This window comes from Corvus kubaryi, unplaced genomic scaffold (genome assembly GCF_017639235.1).
Source record: "Corvus kubaryi isolate FWS band 111438036 unplaced genomic scaffold, C.kubaryi_AGA036_p1.0 137, whole genome shotgun sequence".
NCBI lineage: Eukaryota > Metazoa > Chordata > Aves > Passeriformes > Corvidae > Corvus > Corvus kubaryi.
In genome coordinates this window covers 30,887,109-30,905,853 of record NW_024580671.1, presented here as the reverse complement: position 1 = coordinate 30,905,853, position 18,745 = coordinate 30,887,109, and the positions used below count along the sequence as shown (strand labels likewise).

Here is an 18,745-nt window from a genome sequence, read left to right as displayed (position 1 = left end):
ATGCTTACAATCTGAATAATATATTTGTGTGATGTTCTAACTCATATTAAATGCAACAGTTAAAAGACTGGGTCAGTGCAAATGATATATACTTAAAAGGATCAATGATATGATTAATTACTAAGAAGAATTAAATGCTAGACTTCCTACATGCTTTGAAAATAAGAAGTCCTAATATGCACAGAAACTCTTCAGTCAGGAAGAACTCAATATTCTTACTTCAAATTAAAGTCTACACTTGGCAGTGTACTCTGACTGACTCTTTTATCCAGGCAGAGTGAGCAGGTTAGATCATTTCATTATCTCCAGAGAGATTATCTGCTCATGGCTTGGCGTGTATACGTACATGAAGTTGACACAGCCCGTCCCTGCAGGTGGAGCAATCCAGACAAAACTGAGGTTTGTGGTTGGGAGATGGCTCACATGGGACGCAACCACGCTGCACATGAACTGGTTTCCAAACTGGTGGTCAGACATAATTCCTGGGAGAAAGACGCAGAGGAAGAAAACAGTAACGTGTTAATGGCTCATTGCAAGGTGCTAACAGACCGAGAAATGCATCTGCCATGTGTTTCATCATGGCAACACAAAATGAAAAAACCCCAGGGATGTGCCATGAAGTAATTAGAATTAATGCTAATTAAAATACTGGAGCCGGCCTTTGCTTGAGCCAAGGCTGACTTCGCATTTACTGCAAGGCTCTGTGTATTTACTGCTATTAGTCTTCATGAGGCCAATACCAGAGGAACTATTTGCATTTTCAAAGGAGGAGCTGGATCACAGCTACTGTAAATCAGTTATTCCATTACCTTATTTACACCCATCACAGATCTAAAAGAAAATAACACCTGAAGCAAAAAAAATGTTCTAGTTTAATAAGAAAAATGAAGCTCTTAGAGAAAGGTATTATCTCTTAGTAGACATGTATTTGGAAAAAAGAGATGAGCTCTGGATTAATGAACTCTTCTGATCTGAAATAAAAGCAGCAACCTTCCACAGTTTTACCAGTACACATTCCTTTGATATTTTTTTTATTCCTTTTTCATACATGCCTCTAATATACGAATGAATGTAAATGTCATCTATTAATCCCTCCCTCTGGAATTCTCTACAGTTCATCATTAGACAAAAGAACTGTATTTTTAACATAAAACAATGTCTGACAGCAATCTTTTTCCCATTGGAGCCCTTTTGTAGTTTTCTACAAAGTAGTGCAAACTTGGTTGTTTGTTTGACACCCTTTGGCTTAAAGGAAGGCAATCTTACCAGAATGGATTACTACACCTTTACTCCTAGTACATGAAAGAGTAAATGATGAAACTATTCTTTTTAATGCAGTTATTAGAAGAGAATGCCTTGTTCCAAGTTACTTCAAATATTGAACCTTCATTTCAGAAAACAGTGACATGGGCTGAAACATTGCTAATAGGATCAAAAGGAAAAGGGAATGGGAGCAGGCACCACTGCATTCAAGAAGGTCACTGTCAGCTGTTTGGTGATTGCATCTCATAGTTTATAGTGGCTGGTATTTCCCAAATTAGCTTGTTGCAATTCAAACAACAACAGAGAAGTAAAACCCATCTCTGACTCTCAGCATCCTTTATTACTGGGGTTTTGGTAATTCTCCTGTAATGTGAATGCAGCAATTTCTCGTAAGCCCCCACAGATCCAGAGGTGGAAGGAGTTTGCAAGTGAGAGATTTATGTCAAGCAGGGGGATGAATCCTTCCTAATGCAAACACTCTGCTCTACCTGGTGTCCCCAGGAACTGGATGCCAGCAGCACCTTGTGGGGAGTGGGGGCTGTCTCACAAGCAAACCATTTCTCATTTTATAGACCAAAAACAATGTCTGAAATCCCAGTCGGGTACCGGTGAGTATGACAAACTACAGCTCAAGGTTATGGATGTTATTTATCCTCAGGGCTATGAAATTCTAAACCAGCTTCACTTTTTGGGGGGGAAAAATGAGCCACAGTGAATTTAAGTGATCCATCCCAGGAGTGACAGGAGGAAGCAGGTGATGTGCTGCCTGTATCTTTTACAAACACCCACAACCTCCTCATTCAGGGTTTTTCAGCTAGTTCCCCACTGAGAATACACATGAGATTTTCTGTCATTCACACAGTCACAGCTCAAATCCCCAAATGATGCTGAAGCTCGCTGTGTCAGGATAGTCACAGAGAAGGCTCAACTTCCCCTGAGTGGAGCCTCTTTTCTGGAGATCAGTGGTAGGGAAATACAGAGAGATGGTATTTTACTGACTCTTCTTAATGGCAAGAGACTAGATACAGATGACTTACAGATGACAGATGAGGTTTGGACATCTCTTGCCATGCTGTATTGCTTTATTTGCCTTTCTTGGCTAATTGGGAGGGGTGGCATTAACATCCTTAAGGAATCCCACTTGACTGGTGCCCAGGCTCATTGCCCTGCTCTCACTGCTGAAGTCCTGCAGCAGTGCTCTGCTGGGACAGATGTGTCCAAAAATACTCCCAGAGAGGTCCCTCACAGAGCAAATGTTATTTAGACGACTGCTTTACTTTGCCCAGGGTGAAAGGCTGTATCTCTGATTCTTTCCCAAAGCTGTGGACCTTGTCCCTCTCTCTGAAGTTTGTGCTAATGCCAGTGACTTCAGCACTGTGGGCTGGGGTCTTGGGGACTGCTGCAGAGCACCAGCTCTCATCTGTCATCATCCCTGCCTGTACGATGGGAAGCAGCAAGCCACAGACTATCAAGTTAATTAAATAACAGATGCTGTCAGGGGAGAAGCAGGAACAGCCCTTCAGTTTGAAGGAATTCCCCTTTCTCCACAGCCAGCCAAATACAAGGGAGGACAAAAGCTGCCCTAACACATCCCCCAGCCAGGGGACAGGCAGACAAGCTTGGGAAATATGACTGCTTCCCTCCCAGGCAGCAACTTGCGAGTTAATGAACTCCCTAGATTTCAGGCAGTATACTGCAAAAATGTGTCTAATACATCAAACACATACAACATCTGTGGAGAATTTCTTTTTCCTTTGATTTACAGTTTAAAAAAAGAACAATTTTGCAGTGACTAGAATAAATTCTAAACAATTAAAAAACCCAACTCATTCAAGTTTTTTTCCAAAAAAAAAGTCAATGAATAGTACAGCAATCATTCAAAATCCCAGTTTTATAATTTTATCACCATGTTGTCTTTATATTTTATTAATAATTGATTGTCGTAATTTTTACAATAAAAACAACCCTCCTCTTCTGCTGGACCTTTACTGAGTACATCAACTCCATTTAGGAGTTCAGAGCCTTCAGAACATTTAACAACAATTAAATAGTGCAACTTCAGTGAGTGACAGCAATATTAAAAACCTAAAAATCCCAAGGTTTCCTATTGAAAAGGCAAACATAAAAACGATAAAAATGCAAAAAAACACTGAAAAGTTCAATTTATACTAAGAACTCACTGAATTAAGGACAAAGAATATTTCACTCTTTTTTTCCAGGCTTTTTGCAGTCCCTTGCTATGGAAGGCAGCTCCTCTCTTCTCCTCCAGCCCCTCTCCAAACTGGTAAGCTGCATCTCAGACTGCATGTTTGCCCCATAGCAAATCAAGGTCAGTGTTGTCTATAGGTATCTCCCTCACACCCAGGTGACCAGTGCAACAATATACATTCAAGTCTAGTGTTTACAAAACTAATAATTTTAAGATAAAATTTTAAGATCTTGTATAAAACTCTATGAACACTAGCAAAAAATCAAGTGTTTCCATGTGACTTAATGAATACTGAAATGTTCAAAGTTTTGTGAGAGCTACCCATCTAAAATGTGGTGCATGCAAAGAAGCTGTTAGAATCTCTCTGAACTCCTTTTGACTTGGATTTTACAGTGTGCACTCATCATAATGACGTTTCAGACATCTGCACTTTCTAGATTCTCCATCTTCTAAAATTTCTGAGGCTTTAGGATTCTCAGTATAATCATTATAACCATTATAACCATTCAAATCCCAGACATGCTTTGTACCTGCCAACAGCACTGCTAGGAGAGGAACTAGACATTCTCAGTCCCTCTCAAGAGGGAACTCAGCAGCTGTTTTTATTGTGTAAATTTAAAAAAAATGTGCCTAGCTCTTTTCAATACAGTATCTGTAGTCACTGAATCAAAGAACTTCTATGTGAAGAGGTAGATTTCAAGGGGTAAAATAAATACAAAAAATGCACAGATAGAGAAAAATATTGAAAGGAAAATCTTAAGTCAGATGACAAATACATAGCTTCAATATTTAAATGTTTAAAATTATTTTGTTGATAATCAGAATCACTAGTAGGGCTGTAACAGCTAATGCGGGGAAATATTTTGCTTCTATTATAAGATGTCATACAGGAAGGTGAGCGAGACGTGAAAATACTGATTAAGGTGGTCCACAAATGACCAAATTCAAGTGTTGATCCTGAACTCATTACTTTCACCTTGTTGTATAGCTTCTCCAAAAGGGAGAACAATAGATTATAGCAATCATTCTCCCGTTTGGGCTCCTGGAAGCCAAAAGATGATCTTTCCTACTGGCAGAGCTTGGGAAGCATCTAATGGTGTAGATAAAAGCAGGAAAGAGCCATATCATTCTCTGCTTTCTGAGAAACATGGATCTGCAATAGCTCTGACTTAGCCTGAGTTATGTAACTACATAATGTTCTGTATTACAACATGACATATCCTCCTCAGAAAACAGTTTTCTAAACCAGAACTTCATATAAGGAGCTCATCTGCATGTCAAGGTCCTTGGTAAATCCTTCATTAAAGCTAAATTTCCAGTGATGAACCAGATGGCAGGCAGTGTACCATTTCCTATTTATTACATTAATTGAGTATGATATTAAATAAGAGGGTGAACGTTAAATACAGGTGTAAATTGACTGACCACATTTTGGCTTTGCTCCTTCTAAACTGATTATCTGCTACATGCTTCCATTTTCAAAACTATGTGTAAGTGACAGCAAAATGCCAAACATAAAATATTGATGAAAAACCAAGAAGAAAAAGCTCTAAATGACCAAATAACTCTGAGATCTTTGAGAAAGCAATAATTGCTGATTAGTAGATAATAAATTTAAGTCAGAAACAGACATTTTCAAATTAGATTTTGCATTATGTAACAATAAAGTACCTAGTCCTAGGAACCATCTTTTCCCTTAGGAAACAGAGCTGGAGGACTACATTCTTCATCCATGCTCTAGCATCTCAAAGGGTTATCCACAAATCCACAAGGTAGGCACAGTTCTGCCTGGTGTTACAAAGCAGGGAGTGATGCGAAAGGGGCTGTGCCCGAAAACACCTCCAGTGCTGAATCCCATGCTGAGGTGGCCAAACCAGGGCTTGCAACTTGTTCTTCCCATGCAGCACCAGGGGAAATGTAGGATGATTAATTTTTTTTCAAAATGGAAAGATTCTGGTAGCCATTGGAGGTTTTTTTTATTATTATCAATTAAAGCAATCACTTTGGCAGGGAGCTTATGCCCACAAATCTCTACTTTCCAGAAGCACATCCTCTCTATGAAGTTGAAGATCAGTTATACAGAGAGCTGCCCCCACGCTCCTGTCACATGTAAGACTAAACCACTCAGATGCAGGAGTGCTGGGACAAGTGACAACTTGGTGGCTACTAACAAGGAGCCTGGCTTCTCAGTAAAATCCCCACAGAACAGGCCTTAAGGACTGCTGCAGAATCAGAGTCCTCCTGCAAGTTAAGGGAAAGCCATGTGCCTCTCCACATTATTTGAGGAGCAGCAGAGGCCCCAGCACAGCTGGACCAGTGGCTGGCAAAATGTGGACTCACAGAAAGCCAAGTGAAGCACTTAAGGAACATTCGAGGTTAAAATCTGAATGTATATAGACATAAAGTGCTATTTACAGCCGTTGAAGCTGCAGCTTTCAGACCACATTTTCAGAGGTAGGAACCTCCCTTTATCTTGCGTATCTTCAGATGTTTAAAGGACCTTTTTGAGCCTTACCCGTAAAAATATATAAAAATGAAATATATGTTTCCACGGAATGCTACAGAGAGTGAAATAATGGCTTAGTTTTAGTTACTGGAAGAATATTTGAGTATCATCCTTAAACTGTTATGAACCCCTTTCAGGACCCTGCAGTGAAAGTCTTAAAATTTTAGAACTAGTTATGGGAAGAAAATCAAATTGCTCCTGTTTTTGGAGGGTTTTGTCTTTAAAAAAAAAGAAATCCCAAATATTTTTAAGGAAAACATCAGTAATCTGTGTTAAAATGGACCATTGGGAGTAAAGAAATATCTGGAGCTGGTAAATATAATTTCTAAAGCATGAACACAAACATAAAGCTATGAGCTCATGCAGTTTCTACCCAGGCCAGTAGCCAGCTAAAGGTAACTAAATTACCCATGCAAATTCCCTTCAACCACAGTAAAAGTGCAGATTATGGCCCTAAGTGAATTGCACCCACCCAGCTAAAATATGCTGTTGCCGATTGATTTTGGGGGGGTGATTTCATTCTGCTTCACAAGAGAAAACACATCTCATTTGACAGAATGTAACAGACTGCTAAAGCACTTGGTAGCCCTTGTGATCAATTAAGGGTCAGGATGGTTTGATAAATAATTAAACAGTATGAAGAAAGAAAAGACCAGCAACCAACAGATACATTCTTCCACCCAGCAATATGTTACCTTTATCTCTCTTGGAGCCAGGTCTTTGTTTCATTATTATTATTACTACTGCTTCACTATTAAATAATAAATCCTTTCACTATCTGCAATGCTGGGGGGAAAATTACCATCCACATGTTAATAAGAACACTAGAAAAAAAGACAGATAAGTGTATCACATCCTAATAAACTCTGTCATTAAAATCCGTAAGTCCTTCTGGGGTCAGGAGACAACCAGAGCCTAAATACAGCAACCTAATTCTTCAGAGGGTACCACTGTGCTGAAGTGACTCACATTTGAGGTAAGAAGCATGGGTTTTATAACCTTTTACCTCATATGTGAAATTTAAATGTATTTTCCTAATAGTTCTGAAAACAATAATTTATTGCAAGTTCACATTTGAATTACATTCACAAAGTGGGAGTCAGGTATGAAACAGTTCAGTTTAGGGCTTTTAGGTGCTTACAAGAGAAGTGTTTTATAGCCACATTTGTGAATATTTACTGAAGCAAGCCCTTCACTAGAAACACCAGTTTGCAGGAATGAACCACTAATGAACAGATTTTTGAAAATTTACTCTGAAAGAGAGGATATATTTTGCTTAACCTCTCTTTTAATGTTCTACTTTAAAGGGATTGTTAATCAAAACTTTTGAGCAGCCTTTTGTTAGAACCCACTTAGGATTATAATTTCATCTCAGGGATTTATGAGTACCGGTCTCATTAAGCCTAACAGGAGATACACATATGGAAATTGTGGAGCATGGGGAAGAGAATATCCGCTTTCTATAGCATAATTCTCAGGATACTGAATGAGTCCCTTGTGTAATGTGTGATTTGGCTCCATGAGCCAGGGGAATGGGGTGGTGAGACCCTGGTCCGCAGTGAGTTGGTGGTTTCAGGCCATTGTCAGAAGGGGTGAGAAGACAATTTGCTGCTGAAATCTAAGTGCTCCATAGAGAGCAACGTGGCACTAACTGCTCCAAGGAAAGTTGATTTAGTAACAGTAAACAGGGACCAGCAGTAATAGAAATAGAAAATGCTAATGAGTTACTGTGTTGCTGAAATATAGAAGAAAAAATCTATTTCCAAAGGTTTGAGCCAAAATATATTTTAAATGTTTTCCTAATAGTCCCAGCATGTTTTATAATAGCAACTTACATATTTTTTTTTATAGACCTGTTAGGCCGATACCTTCATTCTGTACTAGCTTTTCATAGGTTCTATTTTAGCACCAAAATCCAGTTTATTCTGTTGAAGGAAAGCAACTGTCCCTGGTTTGCATCCACTTTTTTTTTTAATTGTTACTGTATTTGAATGGTGTCTTATCCATATGAGCAGCTCTTGTACAACTTCCAAAAAATATTGCATTGTTCTGAATCTTTCCACTTCGCAAATGTAAATCTGTGTCTCAGGAGCCAAACATCAAACTCTGCTTGATAGGGTTTATACCAATGATAAATGTGACAAAGGAACATCTTGTTGTCACACCAGACATCTGCTCCCACCAGACTCATCCTCGGAGCCAGCGGTAACCACATCCTTCTCCTTACAGCAGTGACAATTCACCAAAGCAGCACTGGAGCCCCTGGAATTGGCCCAGATTTGCTTTAGTAGAGATGAAACTGTGAACCAGCAGTCTTAACTGACAAGACCATCCTCACCTGCTCACTTAAACAGAGCCATGAACCAACCAAACCTCCCTGCTGACCAGAGCAAGGAACATCAAATGAAACATTGCTGCGCAGTAACTAGAACATCACTGCACAGCTCAGTAAAAATGTAACTGCCTAACACTCATCTATAAATTCATGCATCCCAATTGGATCTATAAAGCATCCTTTCAAAGGCAGTAGCTTCCAAAAGTTGTTTTTATTAAATTAACCAATCTTCGCCCCAGACTCAGCTGTGCTGGGCTGACTGGTTTGTACAGTGACAACATCTCTTCTTGGCTATACGGTTGCTGGTAACACTTCCTGGTATCCTGTTTACTCTTCTATAGCCTAGCATGACTAATTGGGATAATGGCTTTACCTACAAAACCCTAAGTCCCTCTTCAATTTATTTTAAATGATCTTAATGGTTTCTGGCAGTGTTGTAGTTGCTAGGTTTAGTTTAGCAGGCTGCAGCTTTCCTGAGAGCTCAGCGGGGATGCTTCGGGCAGTGTGACCATAGTTGCCCTCCCGTAGTCCATTTTTGTTGGCCCTGTGGTTCTTGCTCCAGCAGCTAGCAGCACTACAACCACTGACGGAGAAGGAGGCAGAGAAGGGTCTCTCCATGAGGGTTTGAGAGGACTTTAATCACATCTCGTCCATGCGATATCCAGAGGTAGAGAGACCTTGTGGTCTGGGCGTAGGGGGCTTTTCTCAGGGGCTCAGGGCAGTCCCTGGGTGGGGTTGGGGTACAGGAGCCAATAGGGAGAAACCGAGGGAGTGGCCAGGGCTAAGGGCAGGGGAGAGCGGGAGGGGGAACATGGCATCAGAAAAGCAGTGGGTTAAGAGATCACCACATGGCAGCAGTCTGCCTTGTAACGCATTCCCTCTATTTTGATCCTTCGCCCGCAGCCATATTTTGCATTTGCCCTCGTTGCCGTCCCTGCCTCAGTCACCACAGGACCCACTTAGTGCCTCATATCTTGGTTGCACTTGCACTGTCTCTAATTACTCTTTATATCTCTGTTATCAACATTACTGGTGAACTATGATGCTTTAAAATTTATAGTTTCCTTCAAGGCAAATTAAGTCAGTCAAACCAATCAATAACGATAACTACTTAATGAAACCAGAGGGACTTCCATATAAATCTTTCCAGATGGAGTATTTATCATTTGCAGACATCTCTTCCTGTTTTTGAGTGATGTTGTTGTGGAAGTTATCCCATTTTATCTCCCAGTTCCTTATCTCAGGTGATCTGAAAGTCAACTTGAAACCACGCATTGTGTTGTCTGGGTTAGCTGGGATAGAGTTGGTTTTCTTCCTAGTGCTGTGTTTGGGATTTAGTATGAGAATGACACTGATAACACGCTGATGTTTTAGTTGTTGCTCAGTGTGCTGACCCCTAAGTCAAGGACTTTTCAGTGTCTTATGCTCTGCCAAGGACCAGGTGCACAAGAAACCAGGAGGGAGCATGGCCAGGACGGCTGACCCGAACCGGACAAAAGGATATTCCATACCATAGAATGTCATGTTCAGTCTATAAACTGGGGAGACTTGGCCAGAAGTTGCCAATTTCTGCTCAGGGATGGGAGGGGCATTGGTCAGCAAGTGGTGAGCAGTTGTGTTGGGCACCGCTTGTTTTTTTCCCCTTGGGTTTATTCCTTTCTCTTTTTTTCATTTTCATTATGACGATATTTTACTTTATTTCAATTATTAAACTGTTCTGATCTCAGCCCACAAGTTCTACCTTTTTCTGATTCTCTTCCCCATCCCATGGGGTGGGGAGGGGATTGGAAAGTGAGAGAGTGGCTCACTGTAGTTGGAGTCTGGGGTAAAAGTACGACATGTACAGAAGCCATGGTTTGTCCCTCACCAGCATTGACTGCAACATCTCCACAGAGCTGGAGACAAGATGCACTTTCCATTCAGAGGAGCAGTCCTGGAGGTGCTCCAGGTCTCATGATCCCCCTTCCCACAGCTGGGCTTACAGCAGCCTCAGCAATGCCTACACTAAGGTGAAATGTGTAAGGTCTCCTACAGCCCCAGGTGCCCTTGCTGGGACACTGAAGTGACCTGTGGCACAGCCGGTCCCACAGTTTCTGGAAGACTTTTGGGACAGCTGAGCCTCACAAAAGCCTATCTGCTCAGGAAAGATGGCACACAGGCAGGAGAGCTGCATCTGTGGGGGAAAAGCCAGCTGAGGGGATGACAGACTATGGTTTTATCTTCAGACATTTATACGTGGCCAACTGCTAGCACATGCACTATTTGTAAGCACCACTTACAGTGTCTGTAACACTGTAATCAAGAGTAAGATGTTTGCCTTTTTTCAGCACCTGACACCAGTGATGCAGTATTGCTGGTTTGCTACAAATTCCTCAGAATTCATAAATATAAAAACTAGAACCATAAATAAAGCTTCATAATGGGCACCATGGCCATTCTCAGCCTCTGCAAAAGGGTGAGAGAGCAGAGAAATCACCGACCAAGTTGGTGGGAGAGTTAAGGGAGAAGTGAGGCTGGAAAAATGGTATTATGAATTGAATGGTGGAATTTCAATTAAAATTGTCAATTGCCAGGAGTTCTTTTTTTGAAACTATGCTGAAATTCAATGCTGCTGGCTGAAATCCACCAGTATCTCTGCCCGGATCAAATTAGTGGTGGAAAGAAGCACAGGCCTGTACACCAGCTGTATTCTCCACAGATATTCTGATGTTTCAGGACAAAACCTGCTGGATTTGCCTCCTCTGTAGCCACAAACCTATTACATCAACCGCTTTTATAGCATAGGAGCACCAAACTGGGACTGCTGTGGCTGGCAGGCTGGTGGTGGTGATAAGGCTTTAGGTCTGGGCTAAAGCATTTGTGTAAGGGTGAGTGTGCTGTGTAGCAGCAGCAGGATGTGGGAACCCAGAGGGCACAGCCAGCCTGGCTGAGATCCCATCCATCACCAGCACCTGACTGACCCCCACCAGGGTGATCTCAGTCAGTCTCCCCTCATTGTCACCAGAGAAATGCACAGGGGGAATAGAGGCAGAAGTTTTGATATTCAGGTACTCAGTAAAGCTGGAGTTTGAAAATCAAAGTGTTCCTTGCTCATGCTTTTCCTCATCAAAACAAAAATATCAACTGTGATTTGCAGACTTCTGTGGTATTTTTGGCAAAAAAAAAAAAAAGAAGAACATTTCCTTTTCTACAAACACACAAGAAGTTGCTTTAATTCTCTATGCATCTTTAACATCTCTTTTTACAATTTACAGGACAAAACAGAAAGTCTGGCAGTTGTTCCCTTTCCCTTGTAAAATGTGCAGTAATTTACTTTGCCTCCTGGTTTATCTTAAATTGTGCAATGATCTTTGCAATTCATACTGCCTCTCCCCCACTGGTCAGCAATGGACCATAATGTTGAGAATATTACGAAGAGAAGGGCAGCATTGTCAGAAGGCTGAATTTCTGCCCACTGAAGGCAGAATGGCACCCTGTCATAGGTTAGCAAGCATAGTCCCGGAAGGGACGTCCTTGCTAAGGGGTGCTTACAGTTTCCTCTGGGAACTGATAGAACCTATCAGCTGGCCAGTTTGAATATGGACAATTCTCTAAGCCACTTAAAGTTGTGATCACCTCTGTGATCCACATTTAAGAATAGGCAAACTCCCCCTCCAAGCTCTCTCTCGTTTCCGCCGCTGGGACAGGTGGCTGCGGAACCCGTGTGGGGGTCAGCGGGCCCGGCCAGGCCCTGCTTGGGCCAGGCCGGGCCGGGCCACGGCCATCCTGGGTCGATGGACCTGTTCTAGCCATGGAACCCCCCCCACTGCCTTGCCGTGGGCAGCCGGAGCGGCTCGGCTCTCCCCCCTCTCCACTGCGATAAGAAAAATTCAACATTCCAGCTGCAAAGCTGCAAGGCCGAGGTGAGAGTAACCCTTTTATTGCTGTGAAGAGCTGAAAACCTGAGGGAAGAGAGAGAGGAGATGCTTAAAGCTGAAAGTCTGTTGTGAAGCTATGATATATCAGAGTATCCTGTTGTAATTTCATGAAGATATGGGGGGTGGAGTGTTCAACTCGTGAGCAAAAGCACCTGCGCTGAGATAGGCAGATGCTGACGCAGCTGTAATTTCATGAGAAGTTTGGACAGGGAGAGATGAACCAGATGAGGACTTTTGCTCCAAAGGGGAAAGGAGAAAACCTCAGTCCGTAGAGATGAACCAGATGAGGACTTTTGCTCCAAATGGGAAAGGAGAAAACCTCAGTCCCTAGAGATGCTCCCAGAGATAGTCCTAAAGATGAAGATGATGAAGACCCTTTGCTCCCAGGGAAGGAGAAGGGCCTCTGTTTTTGTTTCTGAACGGCTCAACCTTAAAAATTGTACCCCAAAAAACTTCAAGAGTGGACCCTCGAAGGCAGTTGCGGGAAAAGCTGCAAGTCGGGGGAAAGGACTCACACGCAGGCAGAGAGACTCCTCTTCCTAAATGGACTGAACGATATTTGGAAGTGGGCGGCTGTCTCGTTGTGATAATGTTTTCATAGCATGAGCAAGAAGAGACTTCTCTTTCTAAATGGACTGAACAAGGTTATTATGGAAGTGGTAAACAGACTGAACATCTTAAGGGTTGTCTTTTCACATCGTCAGTGGGAGAAGGGAGGAAGGTGGGGGGAGGAGGAGAGTTCTGAAGGTGGTATTTTTTTTTTTTTCTTCTTTTAGGTCTGTTAATAAACTTCTTTATATTCTTTCAAGTTTGGTGCCTGTTTTGCATTTCTCCTAATTCTTATCTCACAGCAGATAAACAGTAATGAGTATTTTGGACCAAACCACTACACTAAATTGGTGTTTCCGCCCGGTTACAAACCGAACCCGCGACACACCCATCAGAAGAAAACGCCTCAGAAAATGCGTTGCAAGCTAACAAACATGAACAGCAGCAAAAATTTTCAGGAAACAAAACCTAAATACAAAGCTTTACACATCAAAAGAAGCAAAAATAATCACAGCCAACAAGCTCAGAAGAAGAGCAAATTATTTGACTAATTCATTCCCACATCACTACTTTTACTCTAGTGAAAAAAAAAAATCACCCATGAAAAAAAATCTGGTGCATTGCCCCCTGCCATATGGTATATATTAAGACATACATACCACAGACAGAAAATTGTAACACTGCAGTTTTGTTTCTATCTGACAACACATACAGTCAGTTGAGAGTCACAAGAATGGGAAGAAAGGAATGCTGCATTTTATTCCTTTGCCTGAAACTTGCTTCTAGACAAAACATCATCAATCCTAAACATGCAAAAGCACTTTCAGATCAGATATAAGAAAGGCAAATAAAAACAAGCTACCGAGAACAGTAACCCCCTTATAAACTATCAGTCAATGCTAACCAAAACTACTGGAGAAAAAGATTGCAGTTTTTGAAGTCTTTGTCCTCAGAAGAGCACTTTATGACTAAATGGTAAAGGCTGATCTTCTGCACTCATTTAATGTTCAATATAGGATCTGAAAATATAGTCCTGGGGGTGTGTCCATGAAGCTGCTGTTGGGTTGACCCAGAGGCAGGGCTGAGCTGTTTCCCCCAGAATGGCACACACTGCTCCACACACTTGGTGGAGCTGCGGCCCCCACTGTGCTGGGTGTCCTATGCACTTATGGAAAACAAAATGAAAACAGAAAACAATATTCACATCTAAAGCCTAATCAATGTCCATGTGGTAGCAGCCAATATCACAGCATGCATGAAAATTAAGTGTGCTACAGAAATAGGGTGCAGGAGCCCTCTACTGCATAACTTTCAAATCAACTCGTGGTTTTGCTGAAAAGAAGAAAGCTTTATCCAGATCTACAGAAATATGAGAACACCACCAAACTAAAGATCATGTGTAAGAAGGTCTGAGTTGCACTTTAGAATTTGGGATGGAAATGGGAAAAATATTTGAACTCCAGATGTGGGGTGTGAGCGTGAGCAGAGCATCCCAGGTGCTCCTGTTGCATCAACTAGATGCTTGAATTTAATCTTAAACCTTGCTTGCTTCAGTTCCATGAATGAACACTTCTGAAAGCCTGCCTTTCTCAGCTGATGCCCCCCACTGTGACTGTAGTAGGATAAATGTTCCAAGATTTTACTGTGGTTTTAAAAAGGATTTAAAAAATACGCTAAGTCAAAGTAACACCCAAGGGACTTACACTAGAGAGCTGCAGTCCCATTAATGTATAAAGAGAAGGCTAAAAATATAAAGATAAAACATGGCTCTGCTTTTTGACGCGCTAATCTGCCCTTAAAAAGAAAAATACCTTGAAGAGCTGCAGCTCTACTGGGAAGTTCCCCCCTTCATTATTGTTTTGCAATAATGAAAAAAGTGTGTGTTTCACTAAGGGAGAAATTTAACTTTCCATCTCAAGGTCTCAAATATATTTTTTCTTGTTCAAAGCCGATTAGCAGTTCAGAAAATGAGAAGGTCTCCTAATTTACATTAATCTCAGCTCTGCCTTGCATGCTAATTGATGTGTTTTCTTCTGGGACTTCCAGATACTTTGCAGTTGTAACATTGCTGTTTCACACTGTAACATCAGCTCTCACAAATATCAGTTCTTCTCCACATGCCCGTGTTCTCTAACCTGGCATTGGTGTTTTTCTTGGAAGGTATCTATTGTTTTAGTTAGTGCTTCTGGATCCTGTTGCTCATTGATAAACTAATATATAAAAGGATGTTTCTGGTAAATAAATGCTTGACAAATCTTCATGGATTAGGGAGGTTCCAGCTGATCTACCACTATGGGCCAAACATGCCAGATAGTTTTATCTGGAAGAATGTGGCATCCTAAAGCTAACTAACAGAGTATTATTTAGTGCAGTGGCCAAATCATCATTGAGGAAGAATGTTGTACTGATTGAATCTCTTCTTGGGTAGATTGAAGCCATGGCCATACAAGTGAACCCAAATGGTGACAGAGGCATTCCAGAGGGAGGCTGAAGATGACACCATGGTGGCCACCTGGGGAAGATGCTCCATGTCTACAAGTGAACAAAGGCATGGAGGAGTGGGGAATGCCTGTGTCCTGCTTCCCCAAAAAATATTCATAGTAGAACATTTGTCATCACTTATGGTGGCTGTAATGAATTTACCTACTCCACACTTGTAACACTGCCTGGTCTTTATTTTGCAATTTATCTCAACAAATCACCATACTTCACTTCAAAATAACTTCCATATTTAGTTTTCCACCTATTTTCCATTTAAATGTTTTGAAATACAAGCGTTGCGCAACTGGAGCTGCAGGCTGTCCTGGCAATATGTCAGAAGCTCCAGGGCTGCCATTACTGGGTATATGGGTGTACTATTTTTCTGGGGTGATACATACAGTTTTATTATTCCTTACACAGCTCTATGCAGTGTAGTACAAAGTATAGATCGCTCTTCGGAGATGACATCTAAGCTTCAAATACATAGCCATAGAGAAATAGTAATGATGGAAAGACCAAAAGCATGCAGTATGATCTTCCAGTTTTTGAATGCTTCTTTTTCCCTTGTTCATTCTTAAATGATACATTTAAGAGATCCTTTAAAATAGCAAATTAAGGAAATGAAGCATTTTATCACACACAAATACACAGACCTTCACACTGTGTGACATAGGCCCAGATCTGTCCAAACCATACCAACAGCTTATACCACTTGAACTAGCTATCTTAAGATAATTGTTTGGTTATGCTGAAATCACTTTTCTGAATAATTAGACTCCTGTGAGCAGCTCCAAATTGGCTTTCAGCTAATTTCAGTTTAAGTCAGCTACTGATAAGAATATATAAAATTGTAAAACTTATATAAAAACTGAGTAAACACTTGAGCCCTTGATAGCTCCCATGGGAATGGTCCAGACCACTTGAACCTATACCTTAGATGCTTAATGAGGCAGTCTTCACACAGGAAATGATTACAGTTCTTTTATAAACAACATGGAGAGATGGGTGCTTGTGATGGGCTCCACAGAAAACTACCTATAACTTATGTCCCACTCAGTTTTCAAGCATTCCTTGATAATAAGGATTACAGAGAACAAAAAATTTAATACCTGCTACAAACATAGCCCTACAATACAGCCGTTTTCAAGAAAACGAAGGAAAGAAATCTTTGTCTTGTTAGCAGGCACCTTTTATTTTACTATCAAAAAAAGACTCTTGATAGAGATTACAGCCTGTGAGCTAAAACAAATTCCCAATATTCACTGCAGATGTGGTGTTCAGAATTTTAAAATCTTTTTATAAATAATTCTACTCACTTTGTGCAAATGGCAATTTTCAGAGACATGTAACCTGTGGATTACTTCAGGAGAAACATGCCATTAGTGATAGCTACCTCAGTAAATCTAATTTACTTTTGAAGTAGGAAAAAAAGTAAGATTTACTTGAAAATTAGTCAAAGAAAAACATTTAGAACAAAAAGCCTGGATTGCAGAGAGGTCATGATAGATCTCTGAACAATAGTGGGTGAGGCAGGTTGGTTTTGTTCTCTCTGGAGTGCTTTGAAATCGTGAAGGTAACAAAAGATGCTATATTAGCACAGAAAAGTTGAGAATAACCTTCAAGACTCAAATCTTTGCTGCTGAAGGGGATCGTTTTAATGTGATGCTTTATTCATAAAAAATGAATGTATGGCTATATTCAAAGCTGTGCCTGAAATGTCTCAGAGCATTTGGACAAGAAAGTAATAGCTAAACGTCTACATCTGTACAAGTATGGATGTAGATATAAGTGTGCTCCACATCAGTATAGGTCTTCTTACAGGAAAAATGATTCAGTTAGTACAGTATCAGATATCTTTATCCTGTTAGAATTGGATCTCTGCTAGAGAATATACCAGTTTGATCACAGCTTCCTTCCTGGAGCTCCTGTTGTTCCATCAGTACTTACTTTTTGTACATAAAATACATCTTAAAATCCAGTATATCATAGAAAATCTTATTTTAGAGCTTCTGAGACTCTGTCCGGAGGATATTTCCTGAAGGAAAGGCCTTTCTTTGGTCAGATGGTCTAAGCAGGAATAGCAGTACTTTTGCTTTGAGGTTTTGCTTTTCCCATGGAGCTTTACTGAGCTCTGATGTGCGTGGTCATGCGGTTCTTCCTTATAACTACTCAAAGAAAGAACATCCTATTCTTCACTCCTTTCTGAAGGGCCACCAATGGACTGTGTTACATTCAATTAAAAAATGCAGCTATGCCACATATTGCAGTATATTCCAGGAGTGTTGACTGTGAATTGAAGGCTGACTTACAAACTTTTTATGCATTTTGTAAAAAAACACTAGTTCTTCCTGCCCCAAACTCAACATCTGGGTTCTTTGGTTAATTGTTCATACTTTGACTTAAACAGCTTCATTTGAACAGGTTCATTTGAACTCTGGTCTTATGCTTACTTCTCCCTTGTTCCCATTGCTTCAGCGAACATCCTTCCCCTCAGCCTCTCTACCTTCCCATTCTTTCTACTCTGCTTCCACACTGTCTGTAGACCTCAAATATCCCTGTTCAGATTTTCTCTGCAACCCATCCCTTCCATTTCCTTCCTCAAGCAGATCTCAAATGACAGTCCTCACAACAGGACAGAGCTATCTTCACCTTCCTTCTTGAGAAGAAGTGGAACCAAGTAAATATCAAACAGCTAATTCCTAGGCAAACCCCCAGGGTTCACAAAATCCAGCATATATTGGTCAGGGGTTTTTCTGTCACCAATTTTCTCAGAATAATATGCTCACAAAATCCAAGAGCTTCTGTACAAACCTTTCAAATCCTCAGGTGACTTCTGAAACTAAAATGACAGACAATGAAAAATGTCATTTCATTACAATGTGCCATAAGCAAAAGAGCACCTTTCCCTGTATTGTTCAGCCATTTGACTGAAATCTGCAGAATTCCAGTTTGGCTCATGACAATTGTTGATTCTCTTTGTGTCATTCCCATTATTTGAAGGGCCTTGTTGTTTTCAGTCTCATCTAAACATAGCTGGCCTGTGTTGTAATTAAACTTTGATCAATTTTTTAATGGGATCTCAGAGGAAAACAGTATTTGACTAACATGTATTATTCTGCATGTATTAATCAAGTGAATTCTTGTTGAACTGACGGAATTTCACATAATAACAACTCTTCTCCATTGTTAATTAGCAGAGCAGAAAAATAATAGAATCTGTTTTCACTGAAATAATACTTTTGTAACCAGAATATTCTGAAACTTTTATTTTAATTTTCAAGTTTGATTGATTTAGTTTCATTTTTAGCCTTTCCTGAGTCACTTTACTTAAAAATACAATATTGCTATATTCAAAAGTAGTCCTAAACAATAACAAAACATACATTTATGGCATTAAGCACTTGAATCACTTAAGCCAGCTGTCCCTCATAAATCATCACTGAATAGCACTTTCTTGAGTATTGTCATGAAATATTAGTCAGCAT

The 18,745-nt window shown here is 40.6% G+C and overlaps 1 protein-coding gene across 3 annotated transcripts in view; it reads right to left on the bottom strand.

Annotated features, from left to right (window-relative positions):
• RELN (reelin) overlaps positions 1–18,745 on the bottom strand; it is a 276,616-nt gene that overhangs the window by 196,516 nt on the left and 61,355 nt on the right. For all 3 annotated transcript variants that reach the window (XM_042018399.1, XM_042018400.1, XM_042018398.1), the window contains exon 3: positions 347–482. In XM_042018399.1, coding sequence (XP_041874333.1) covers positions 347–482 — 136 coding nt within the window. The remainder of the gene's footprint in view (positions 1–346; positions 483–18,745) is intronic.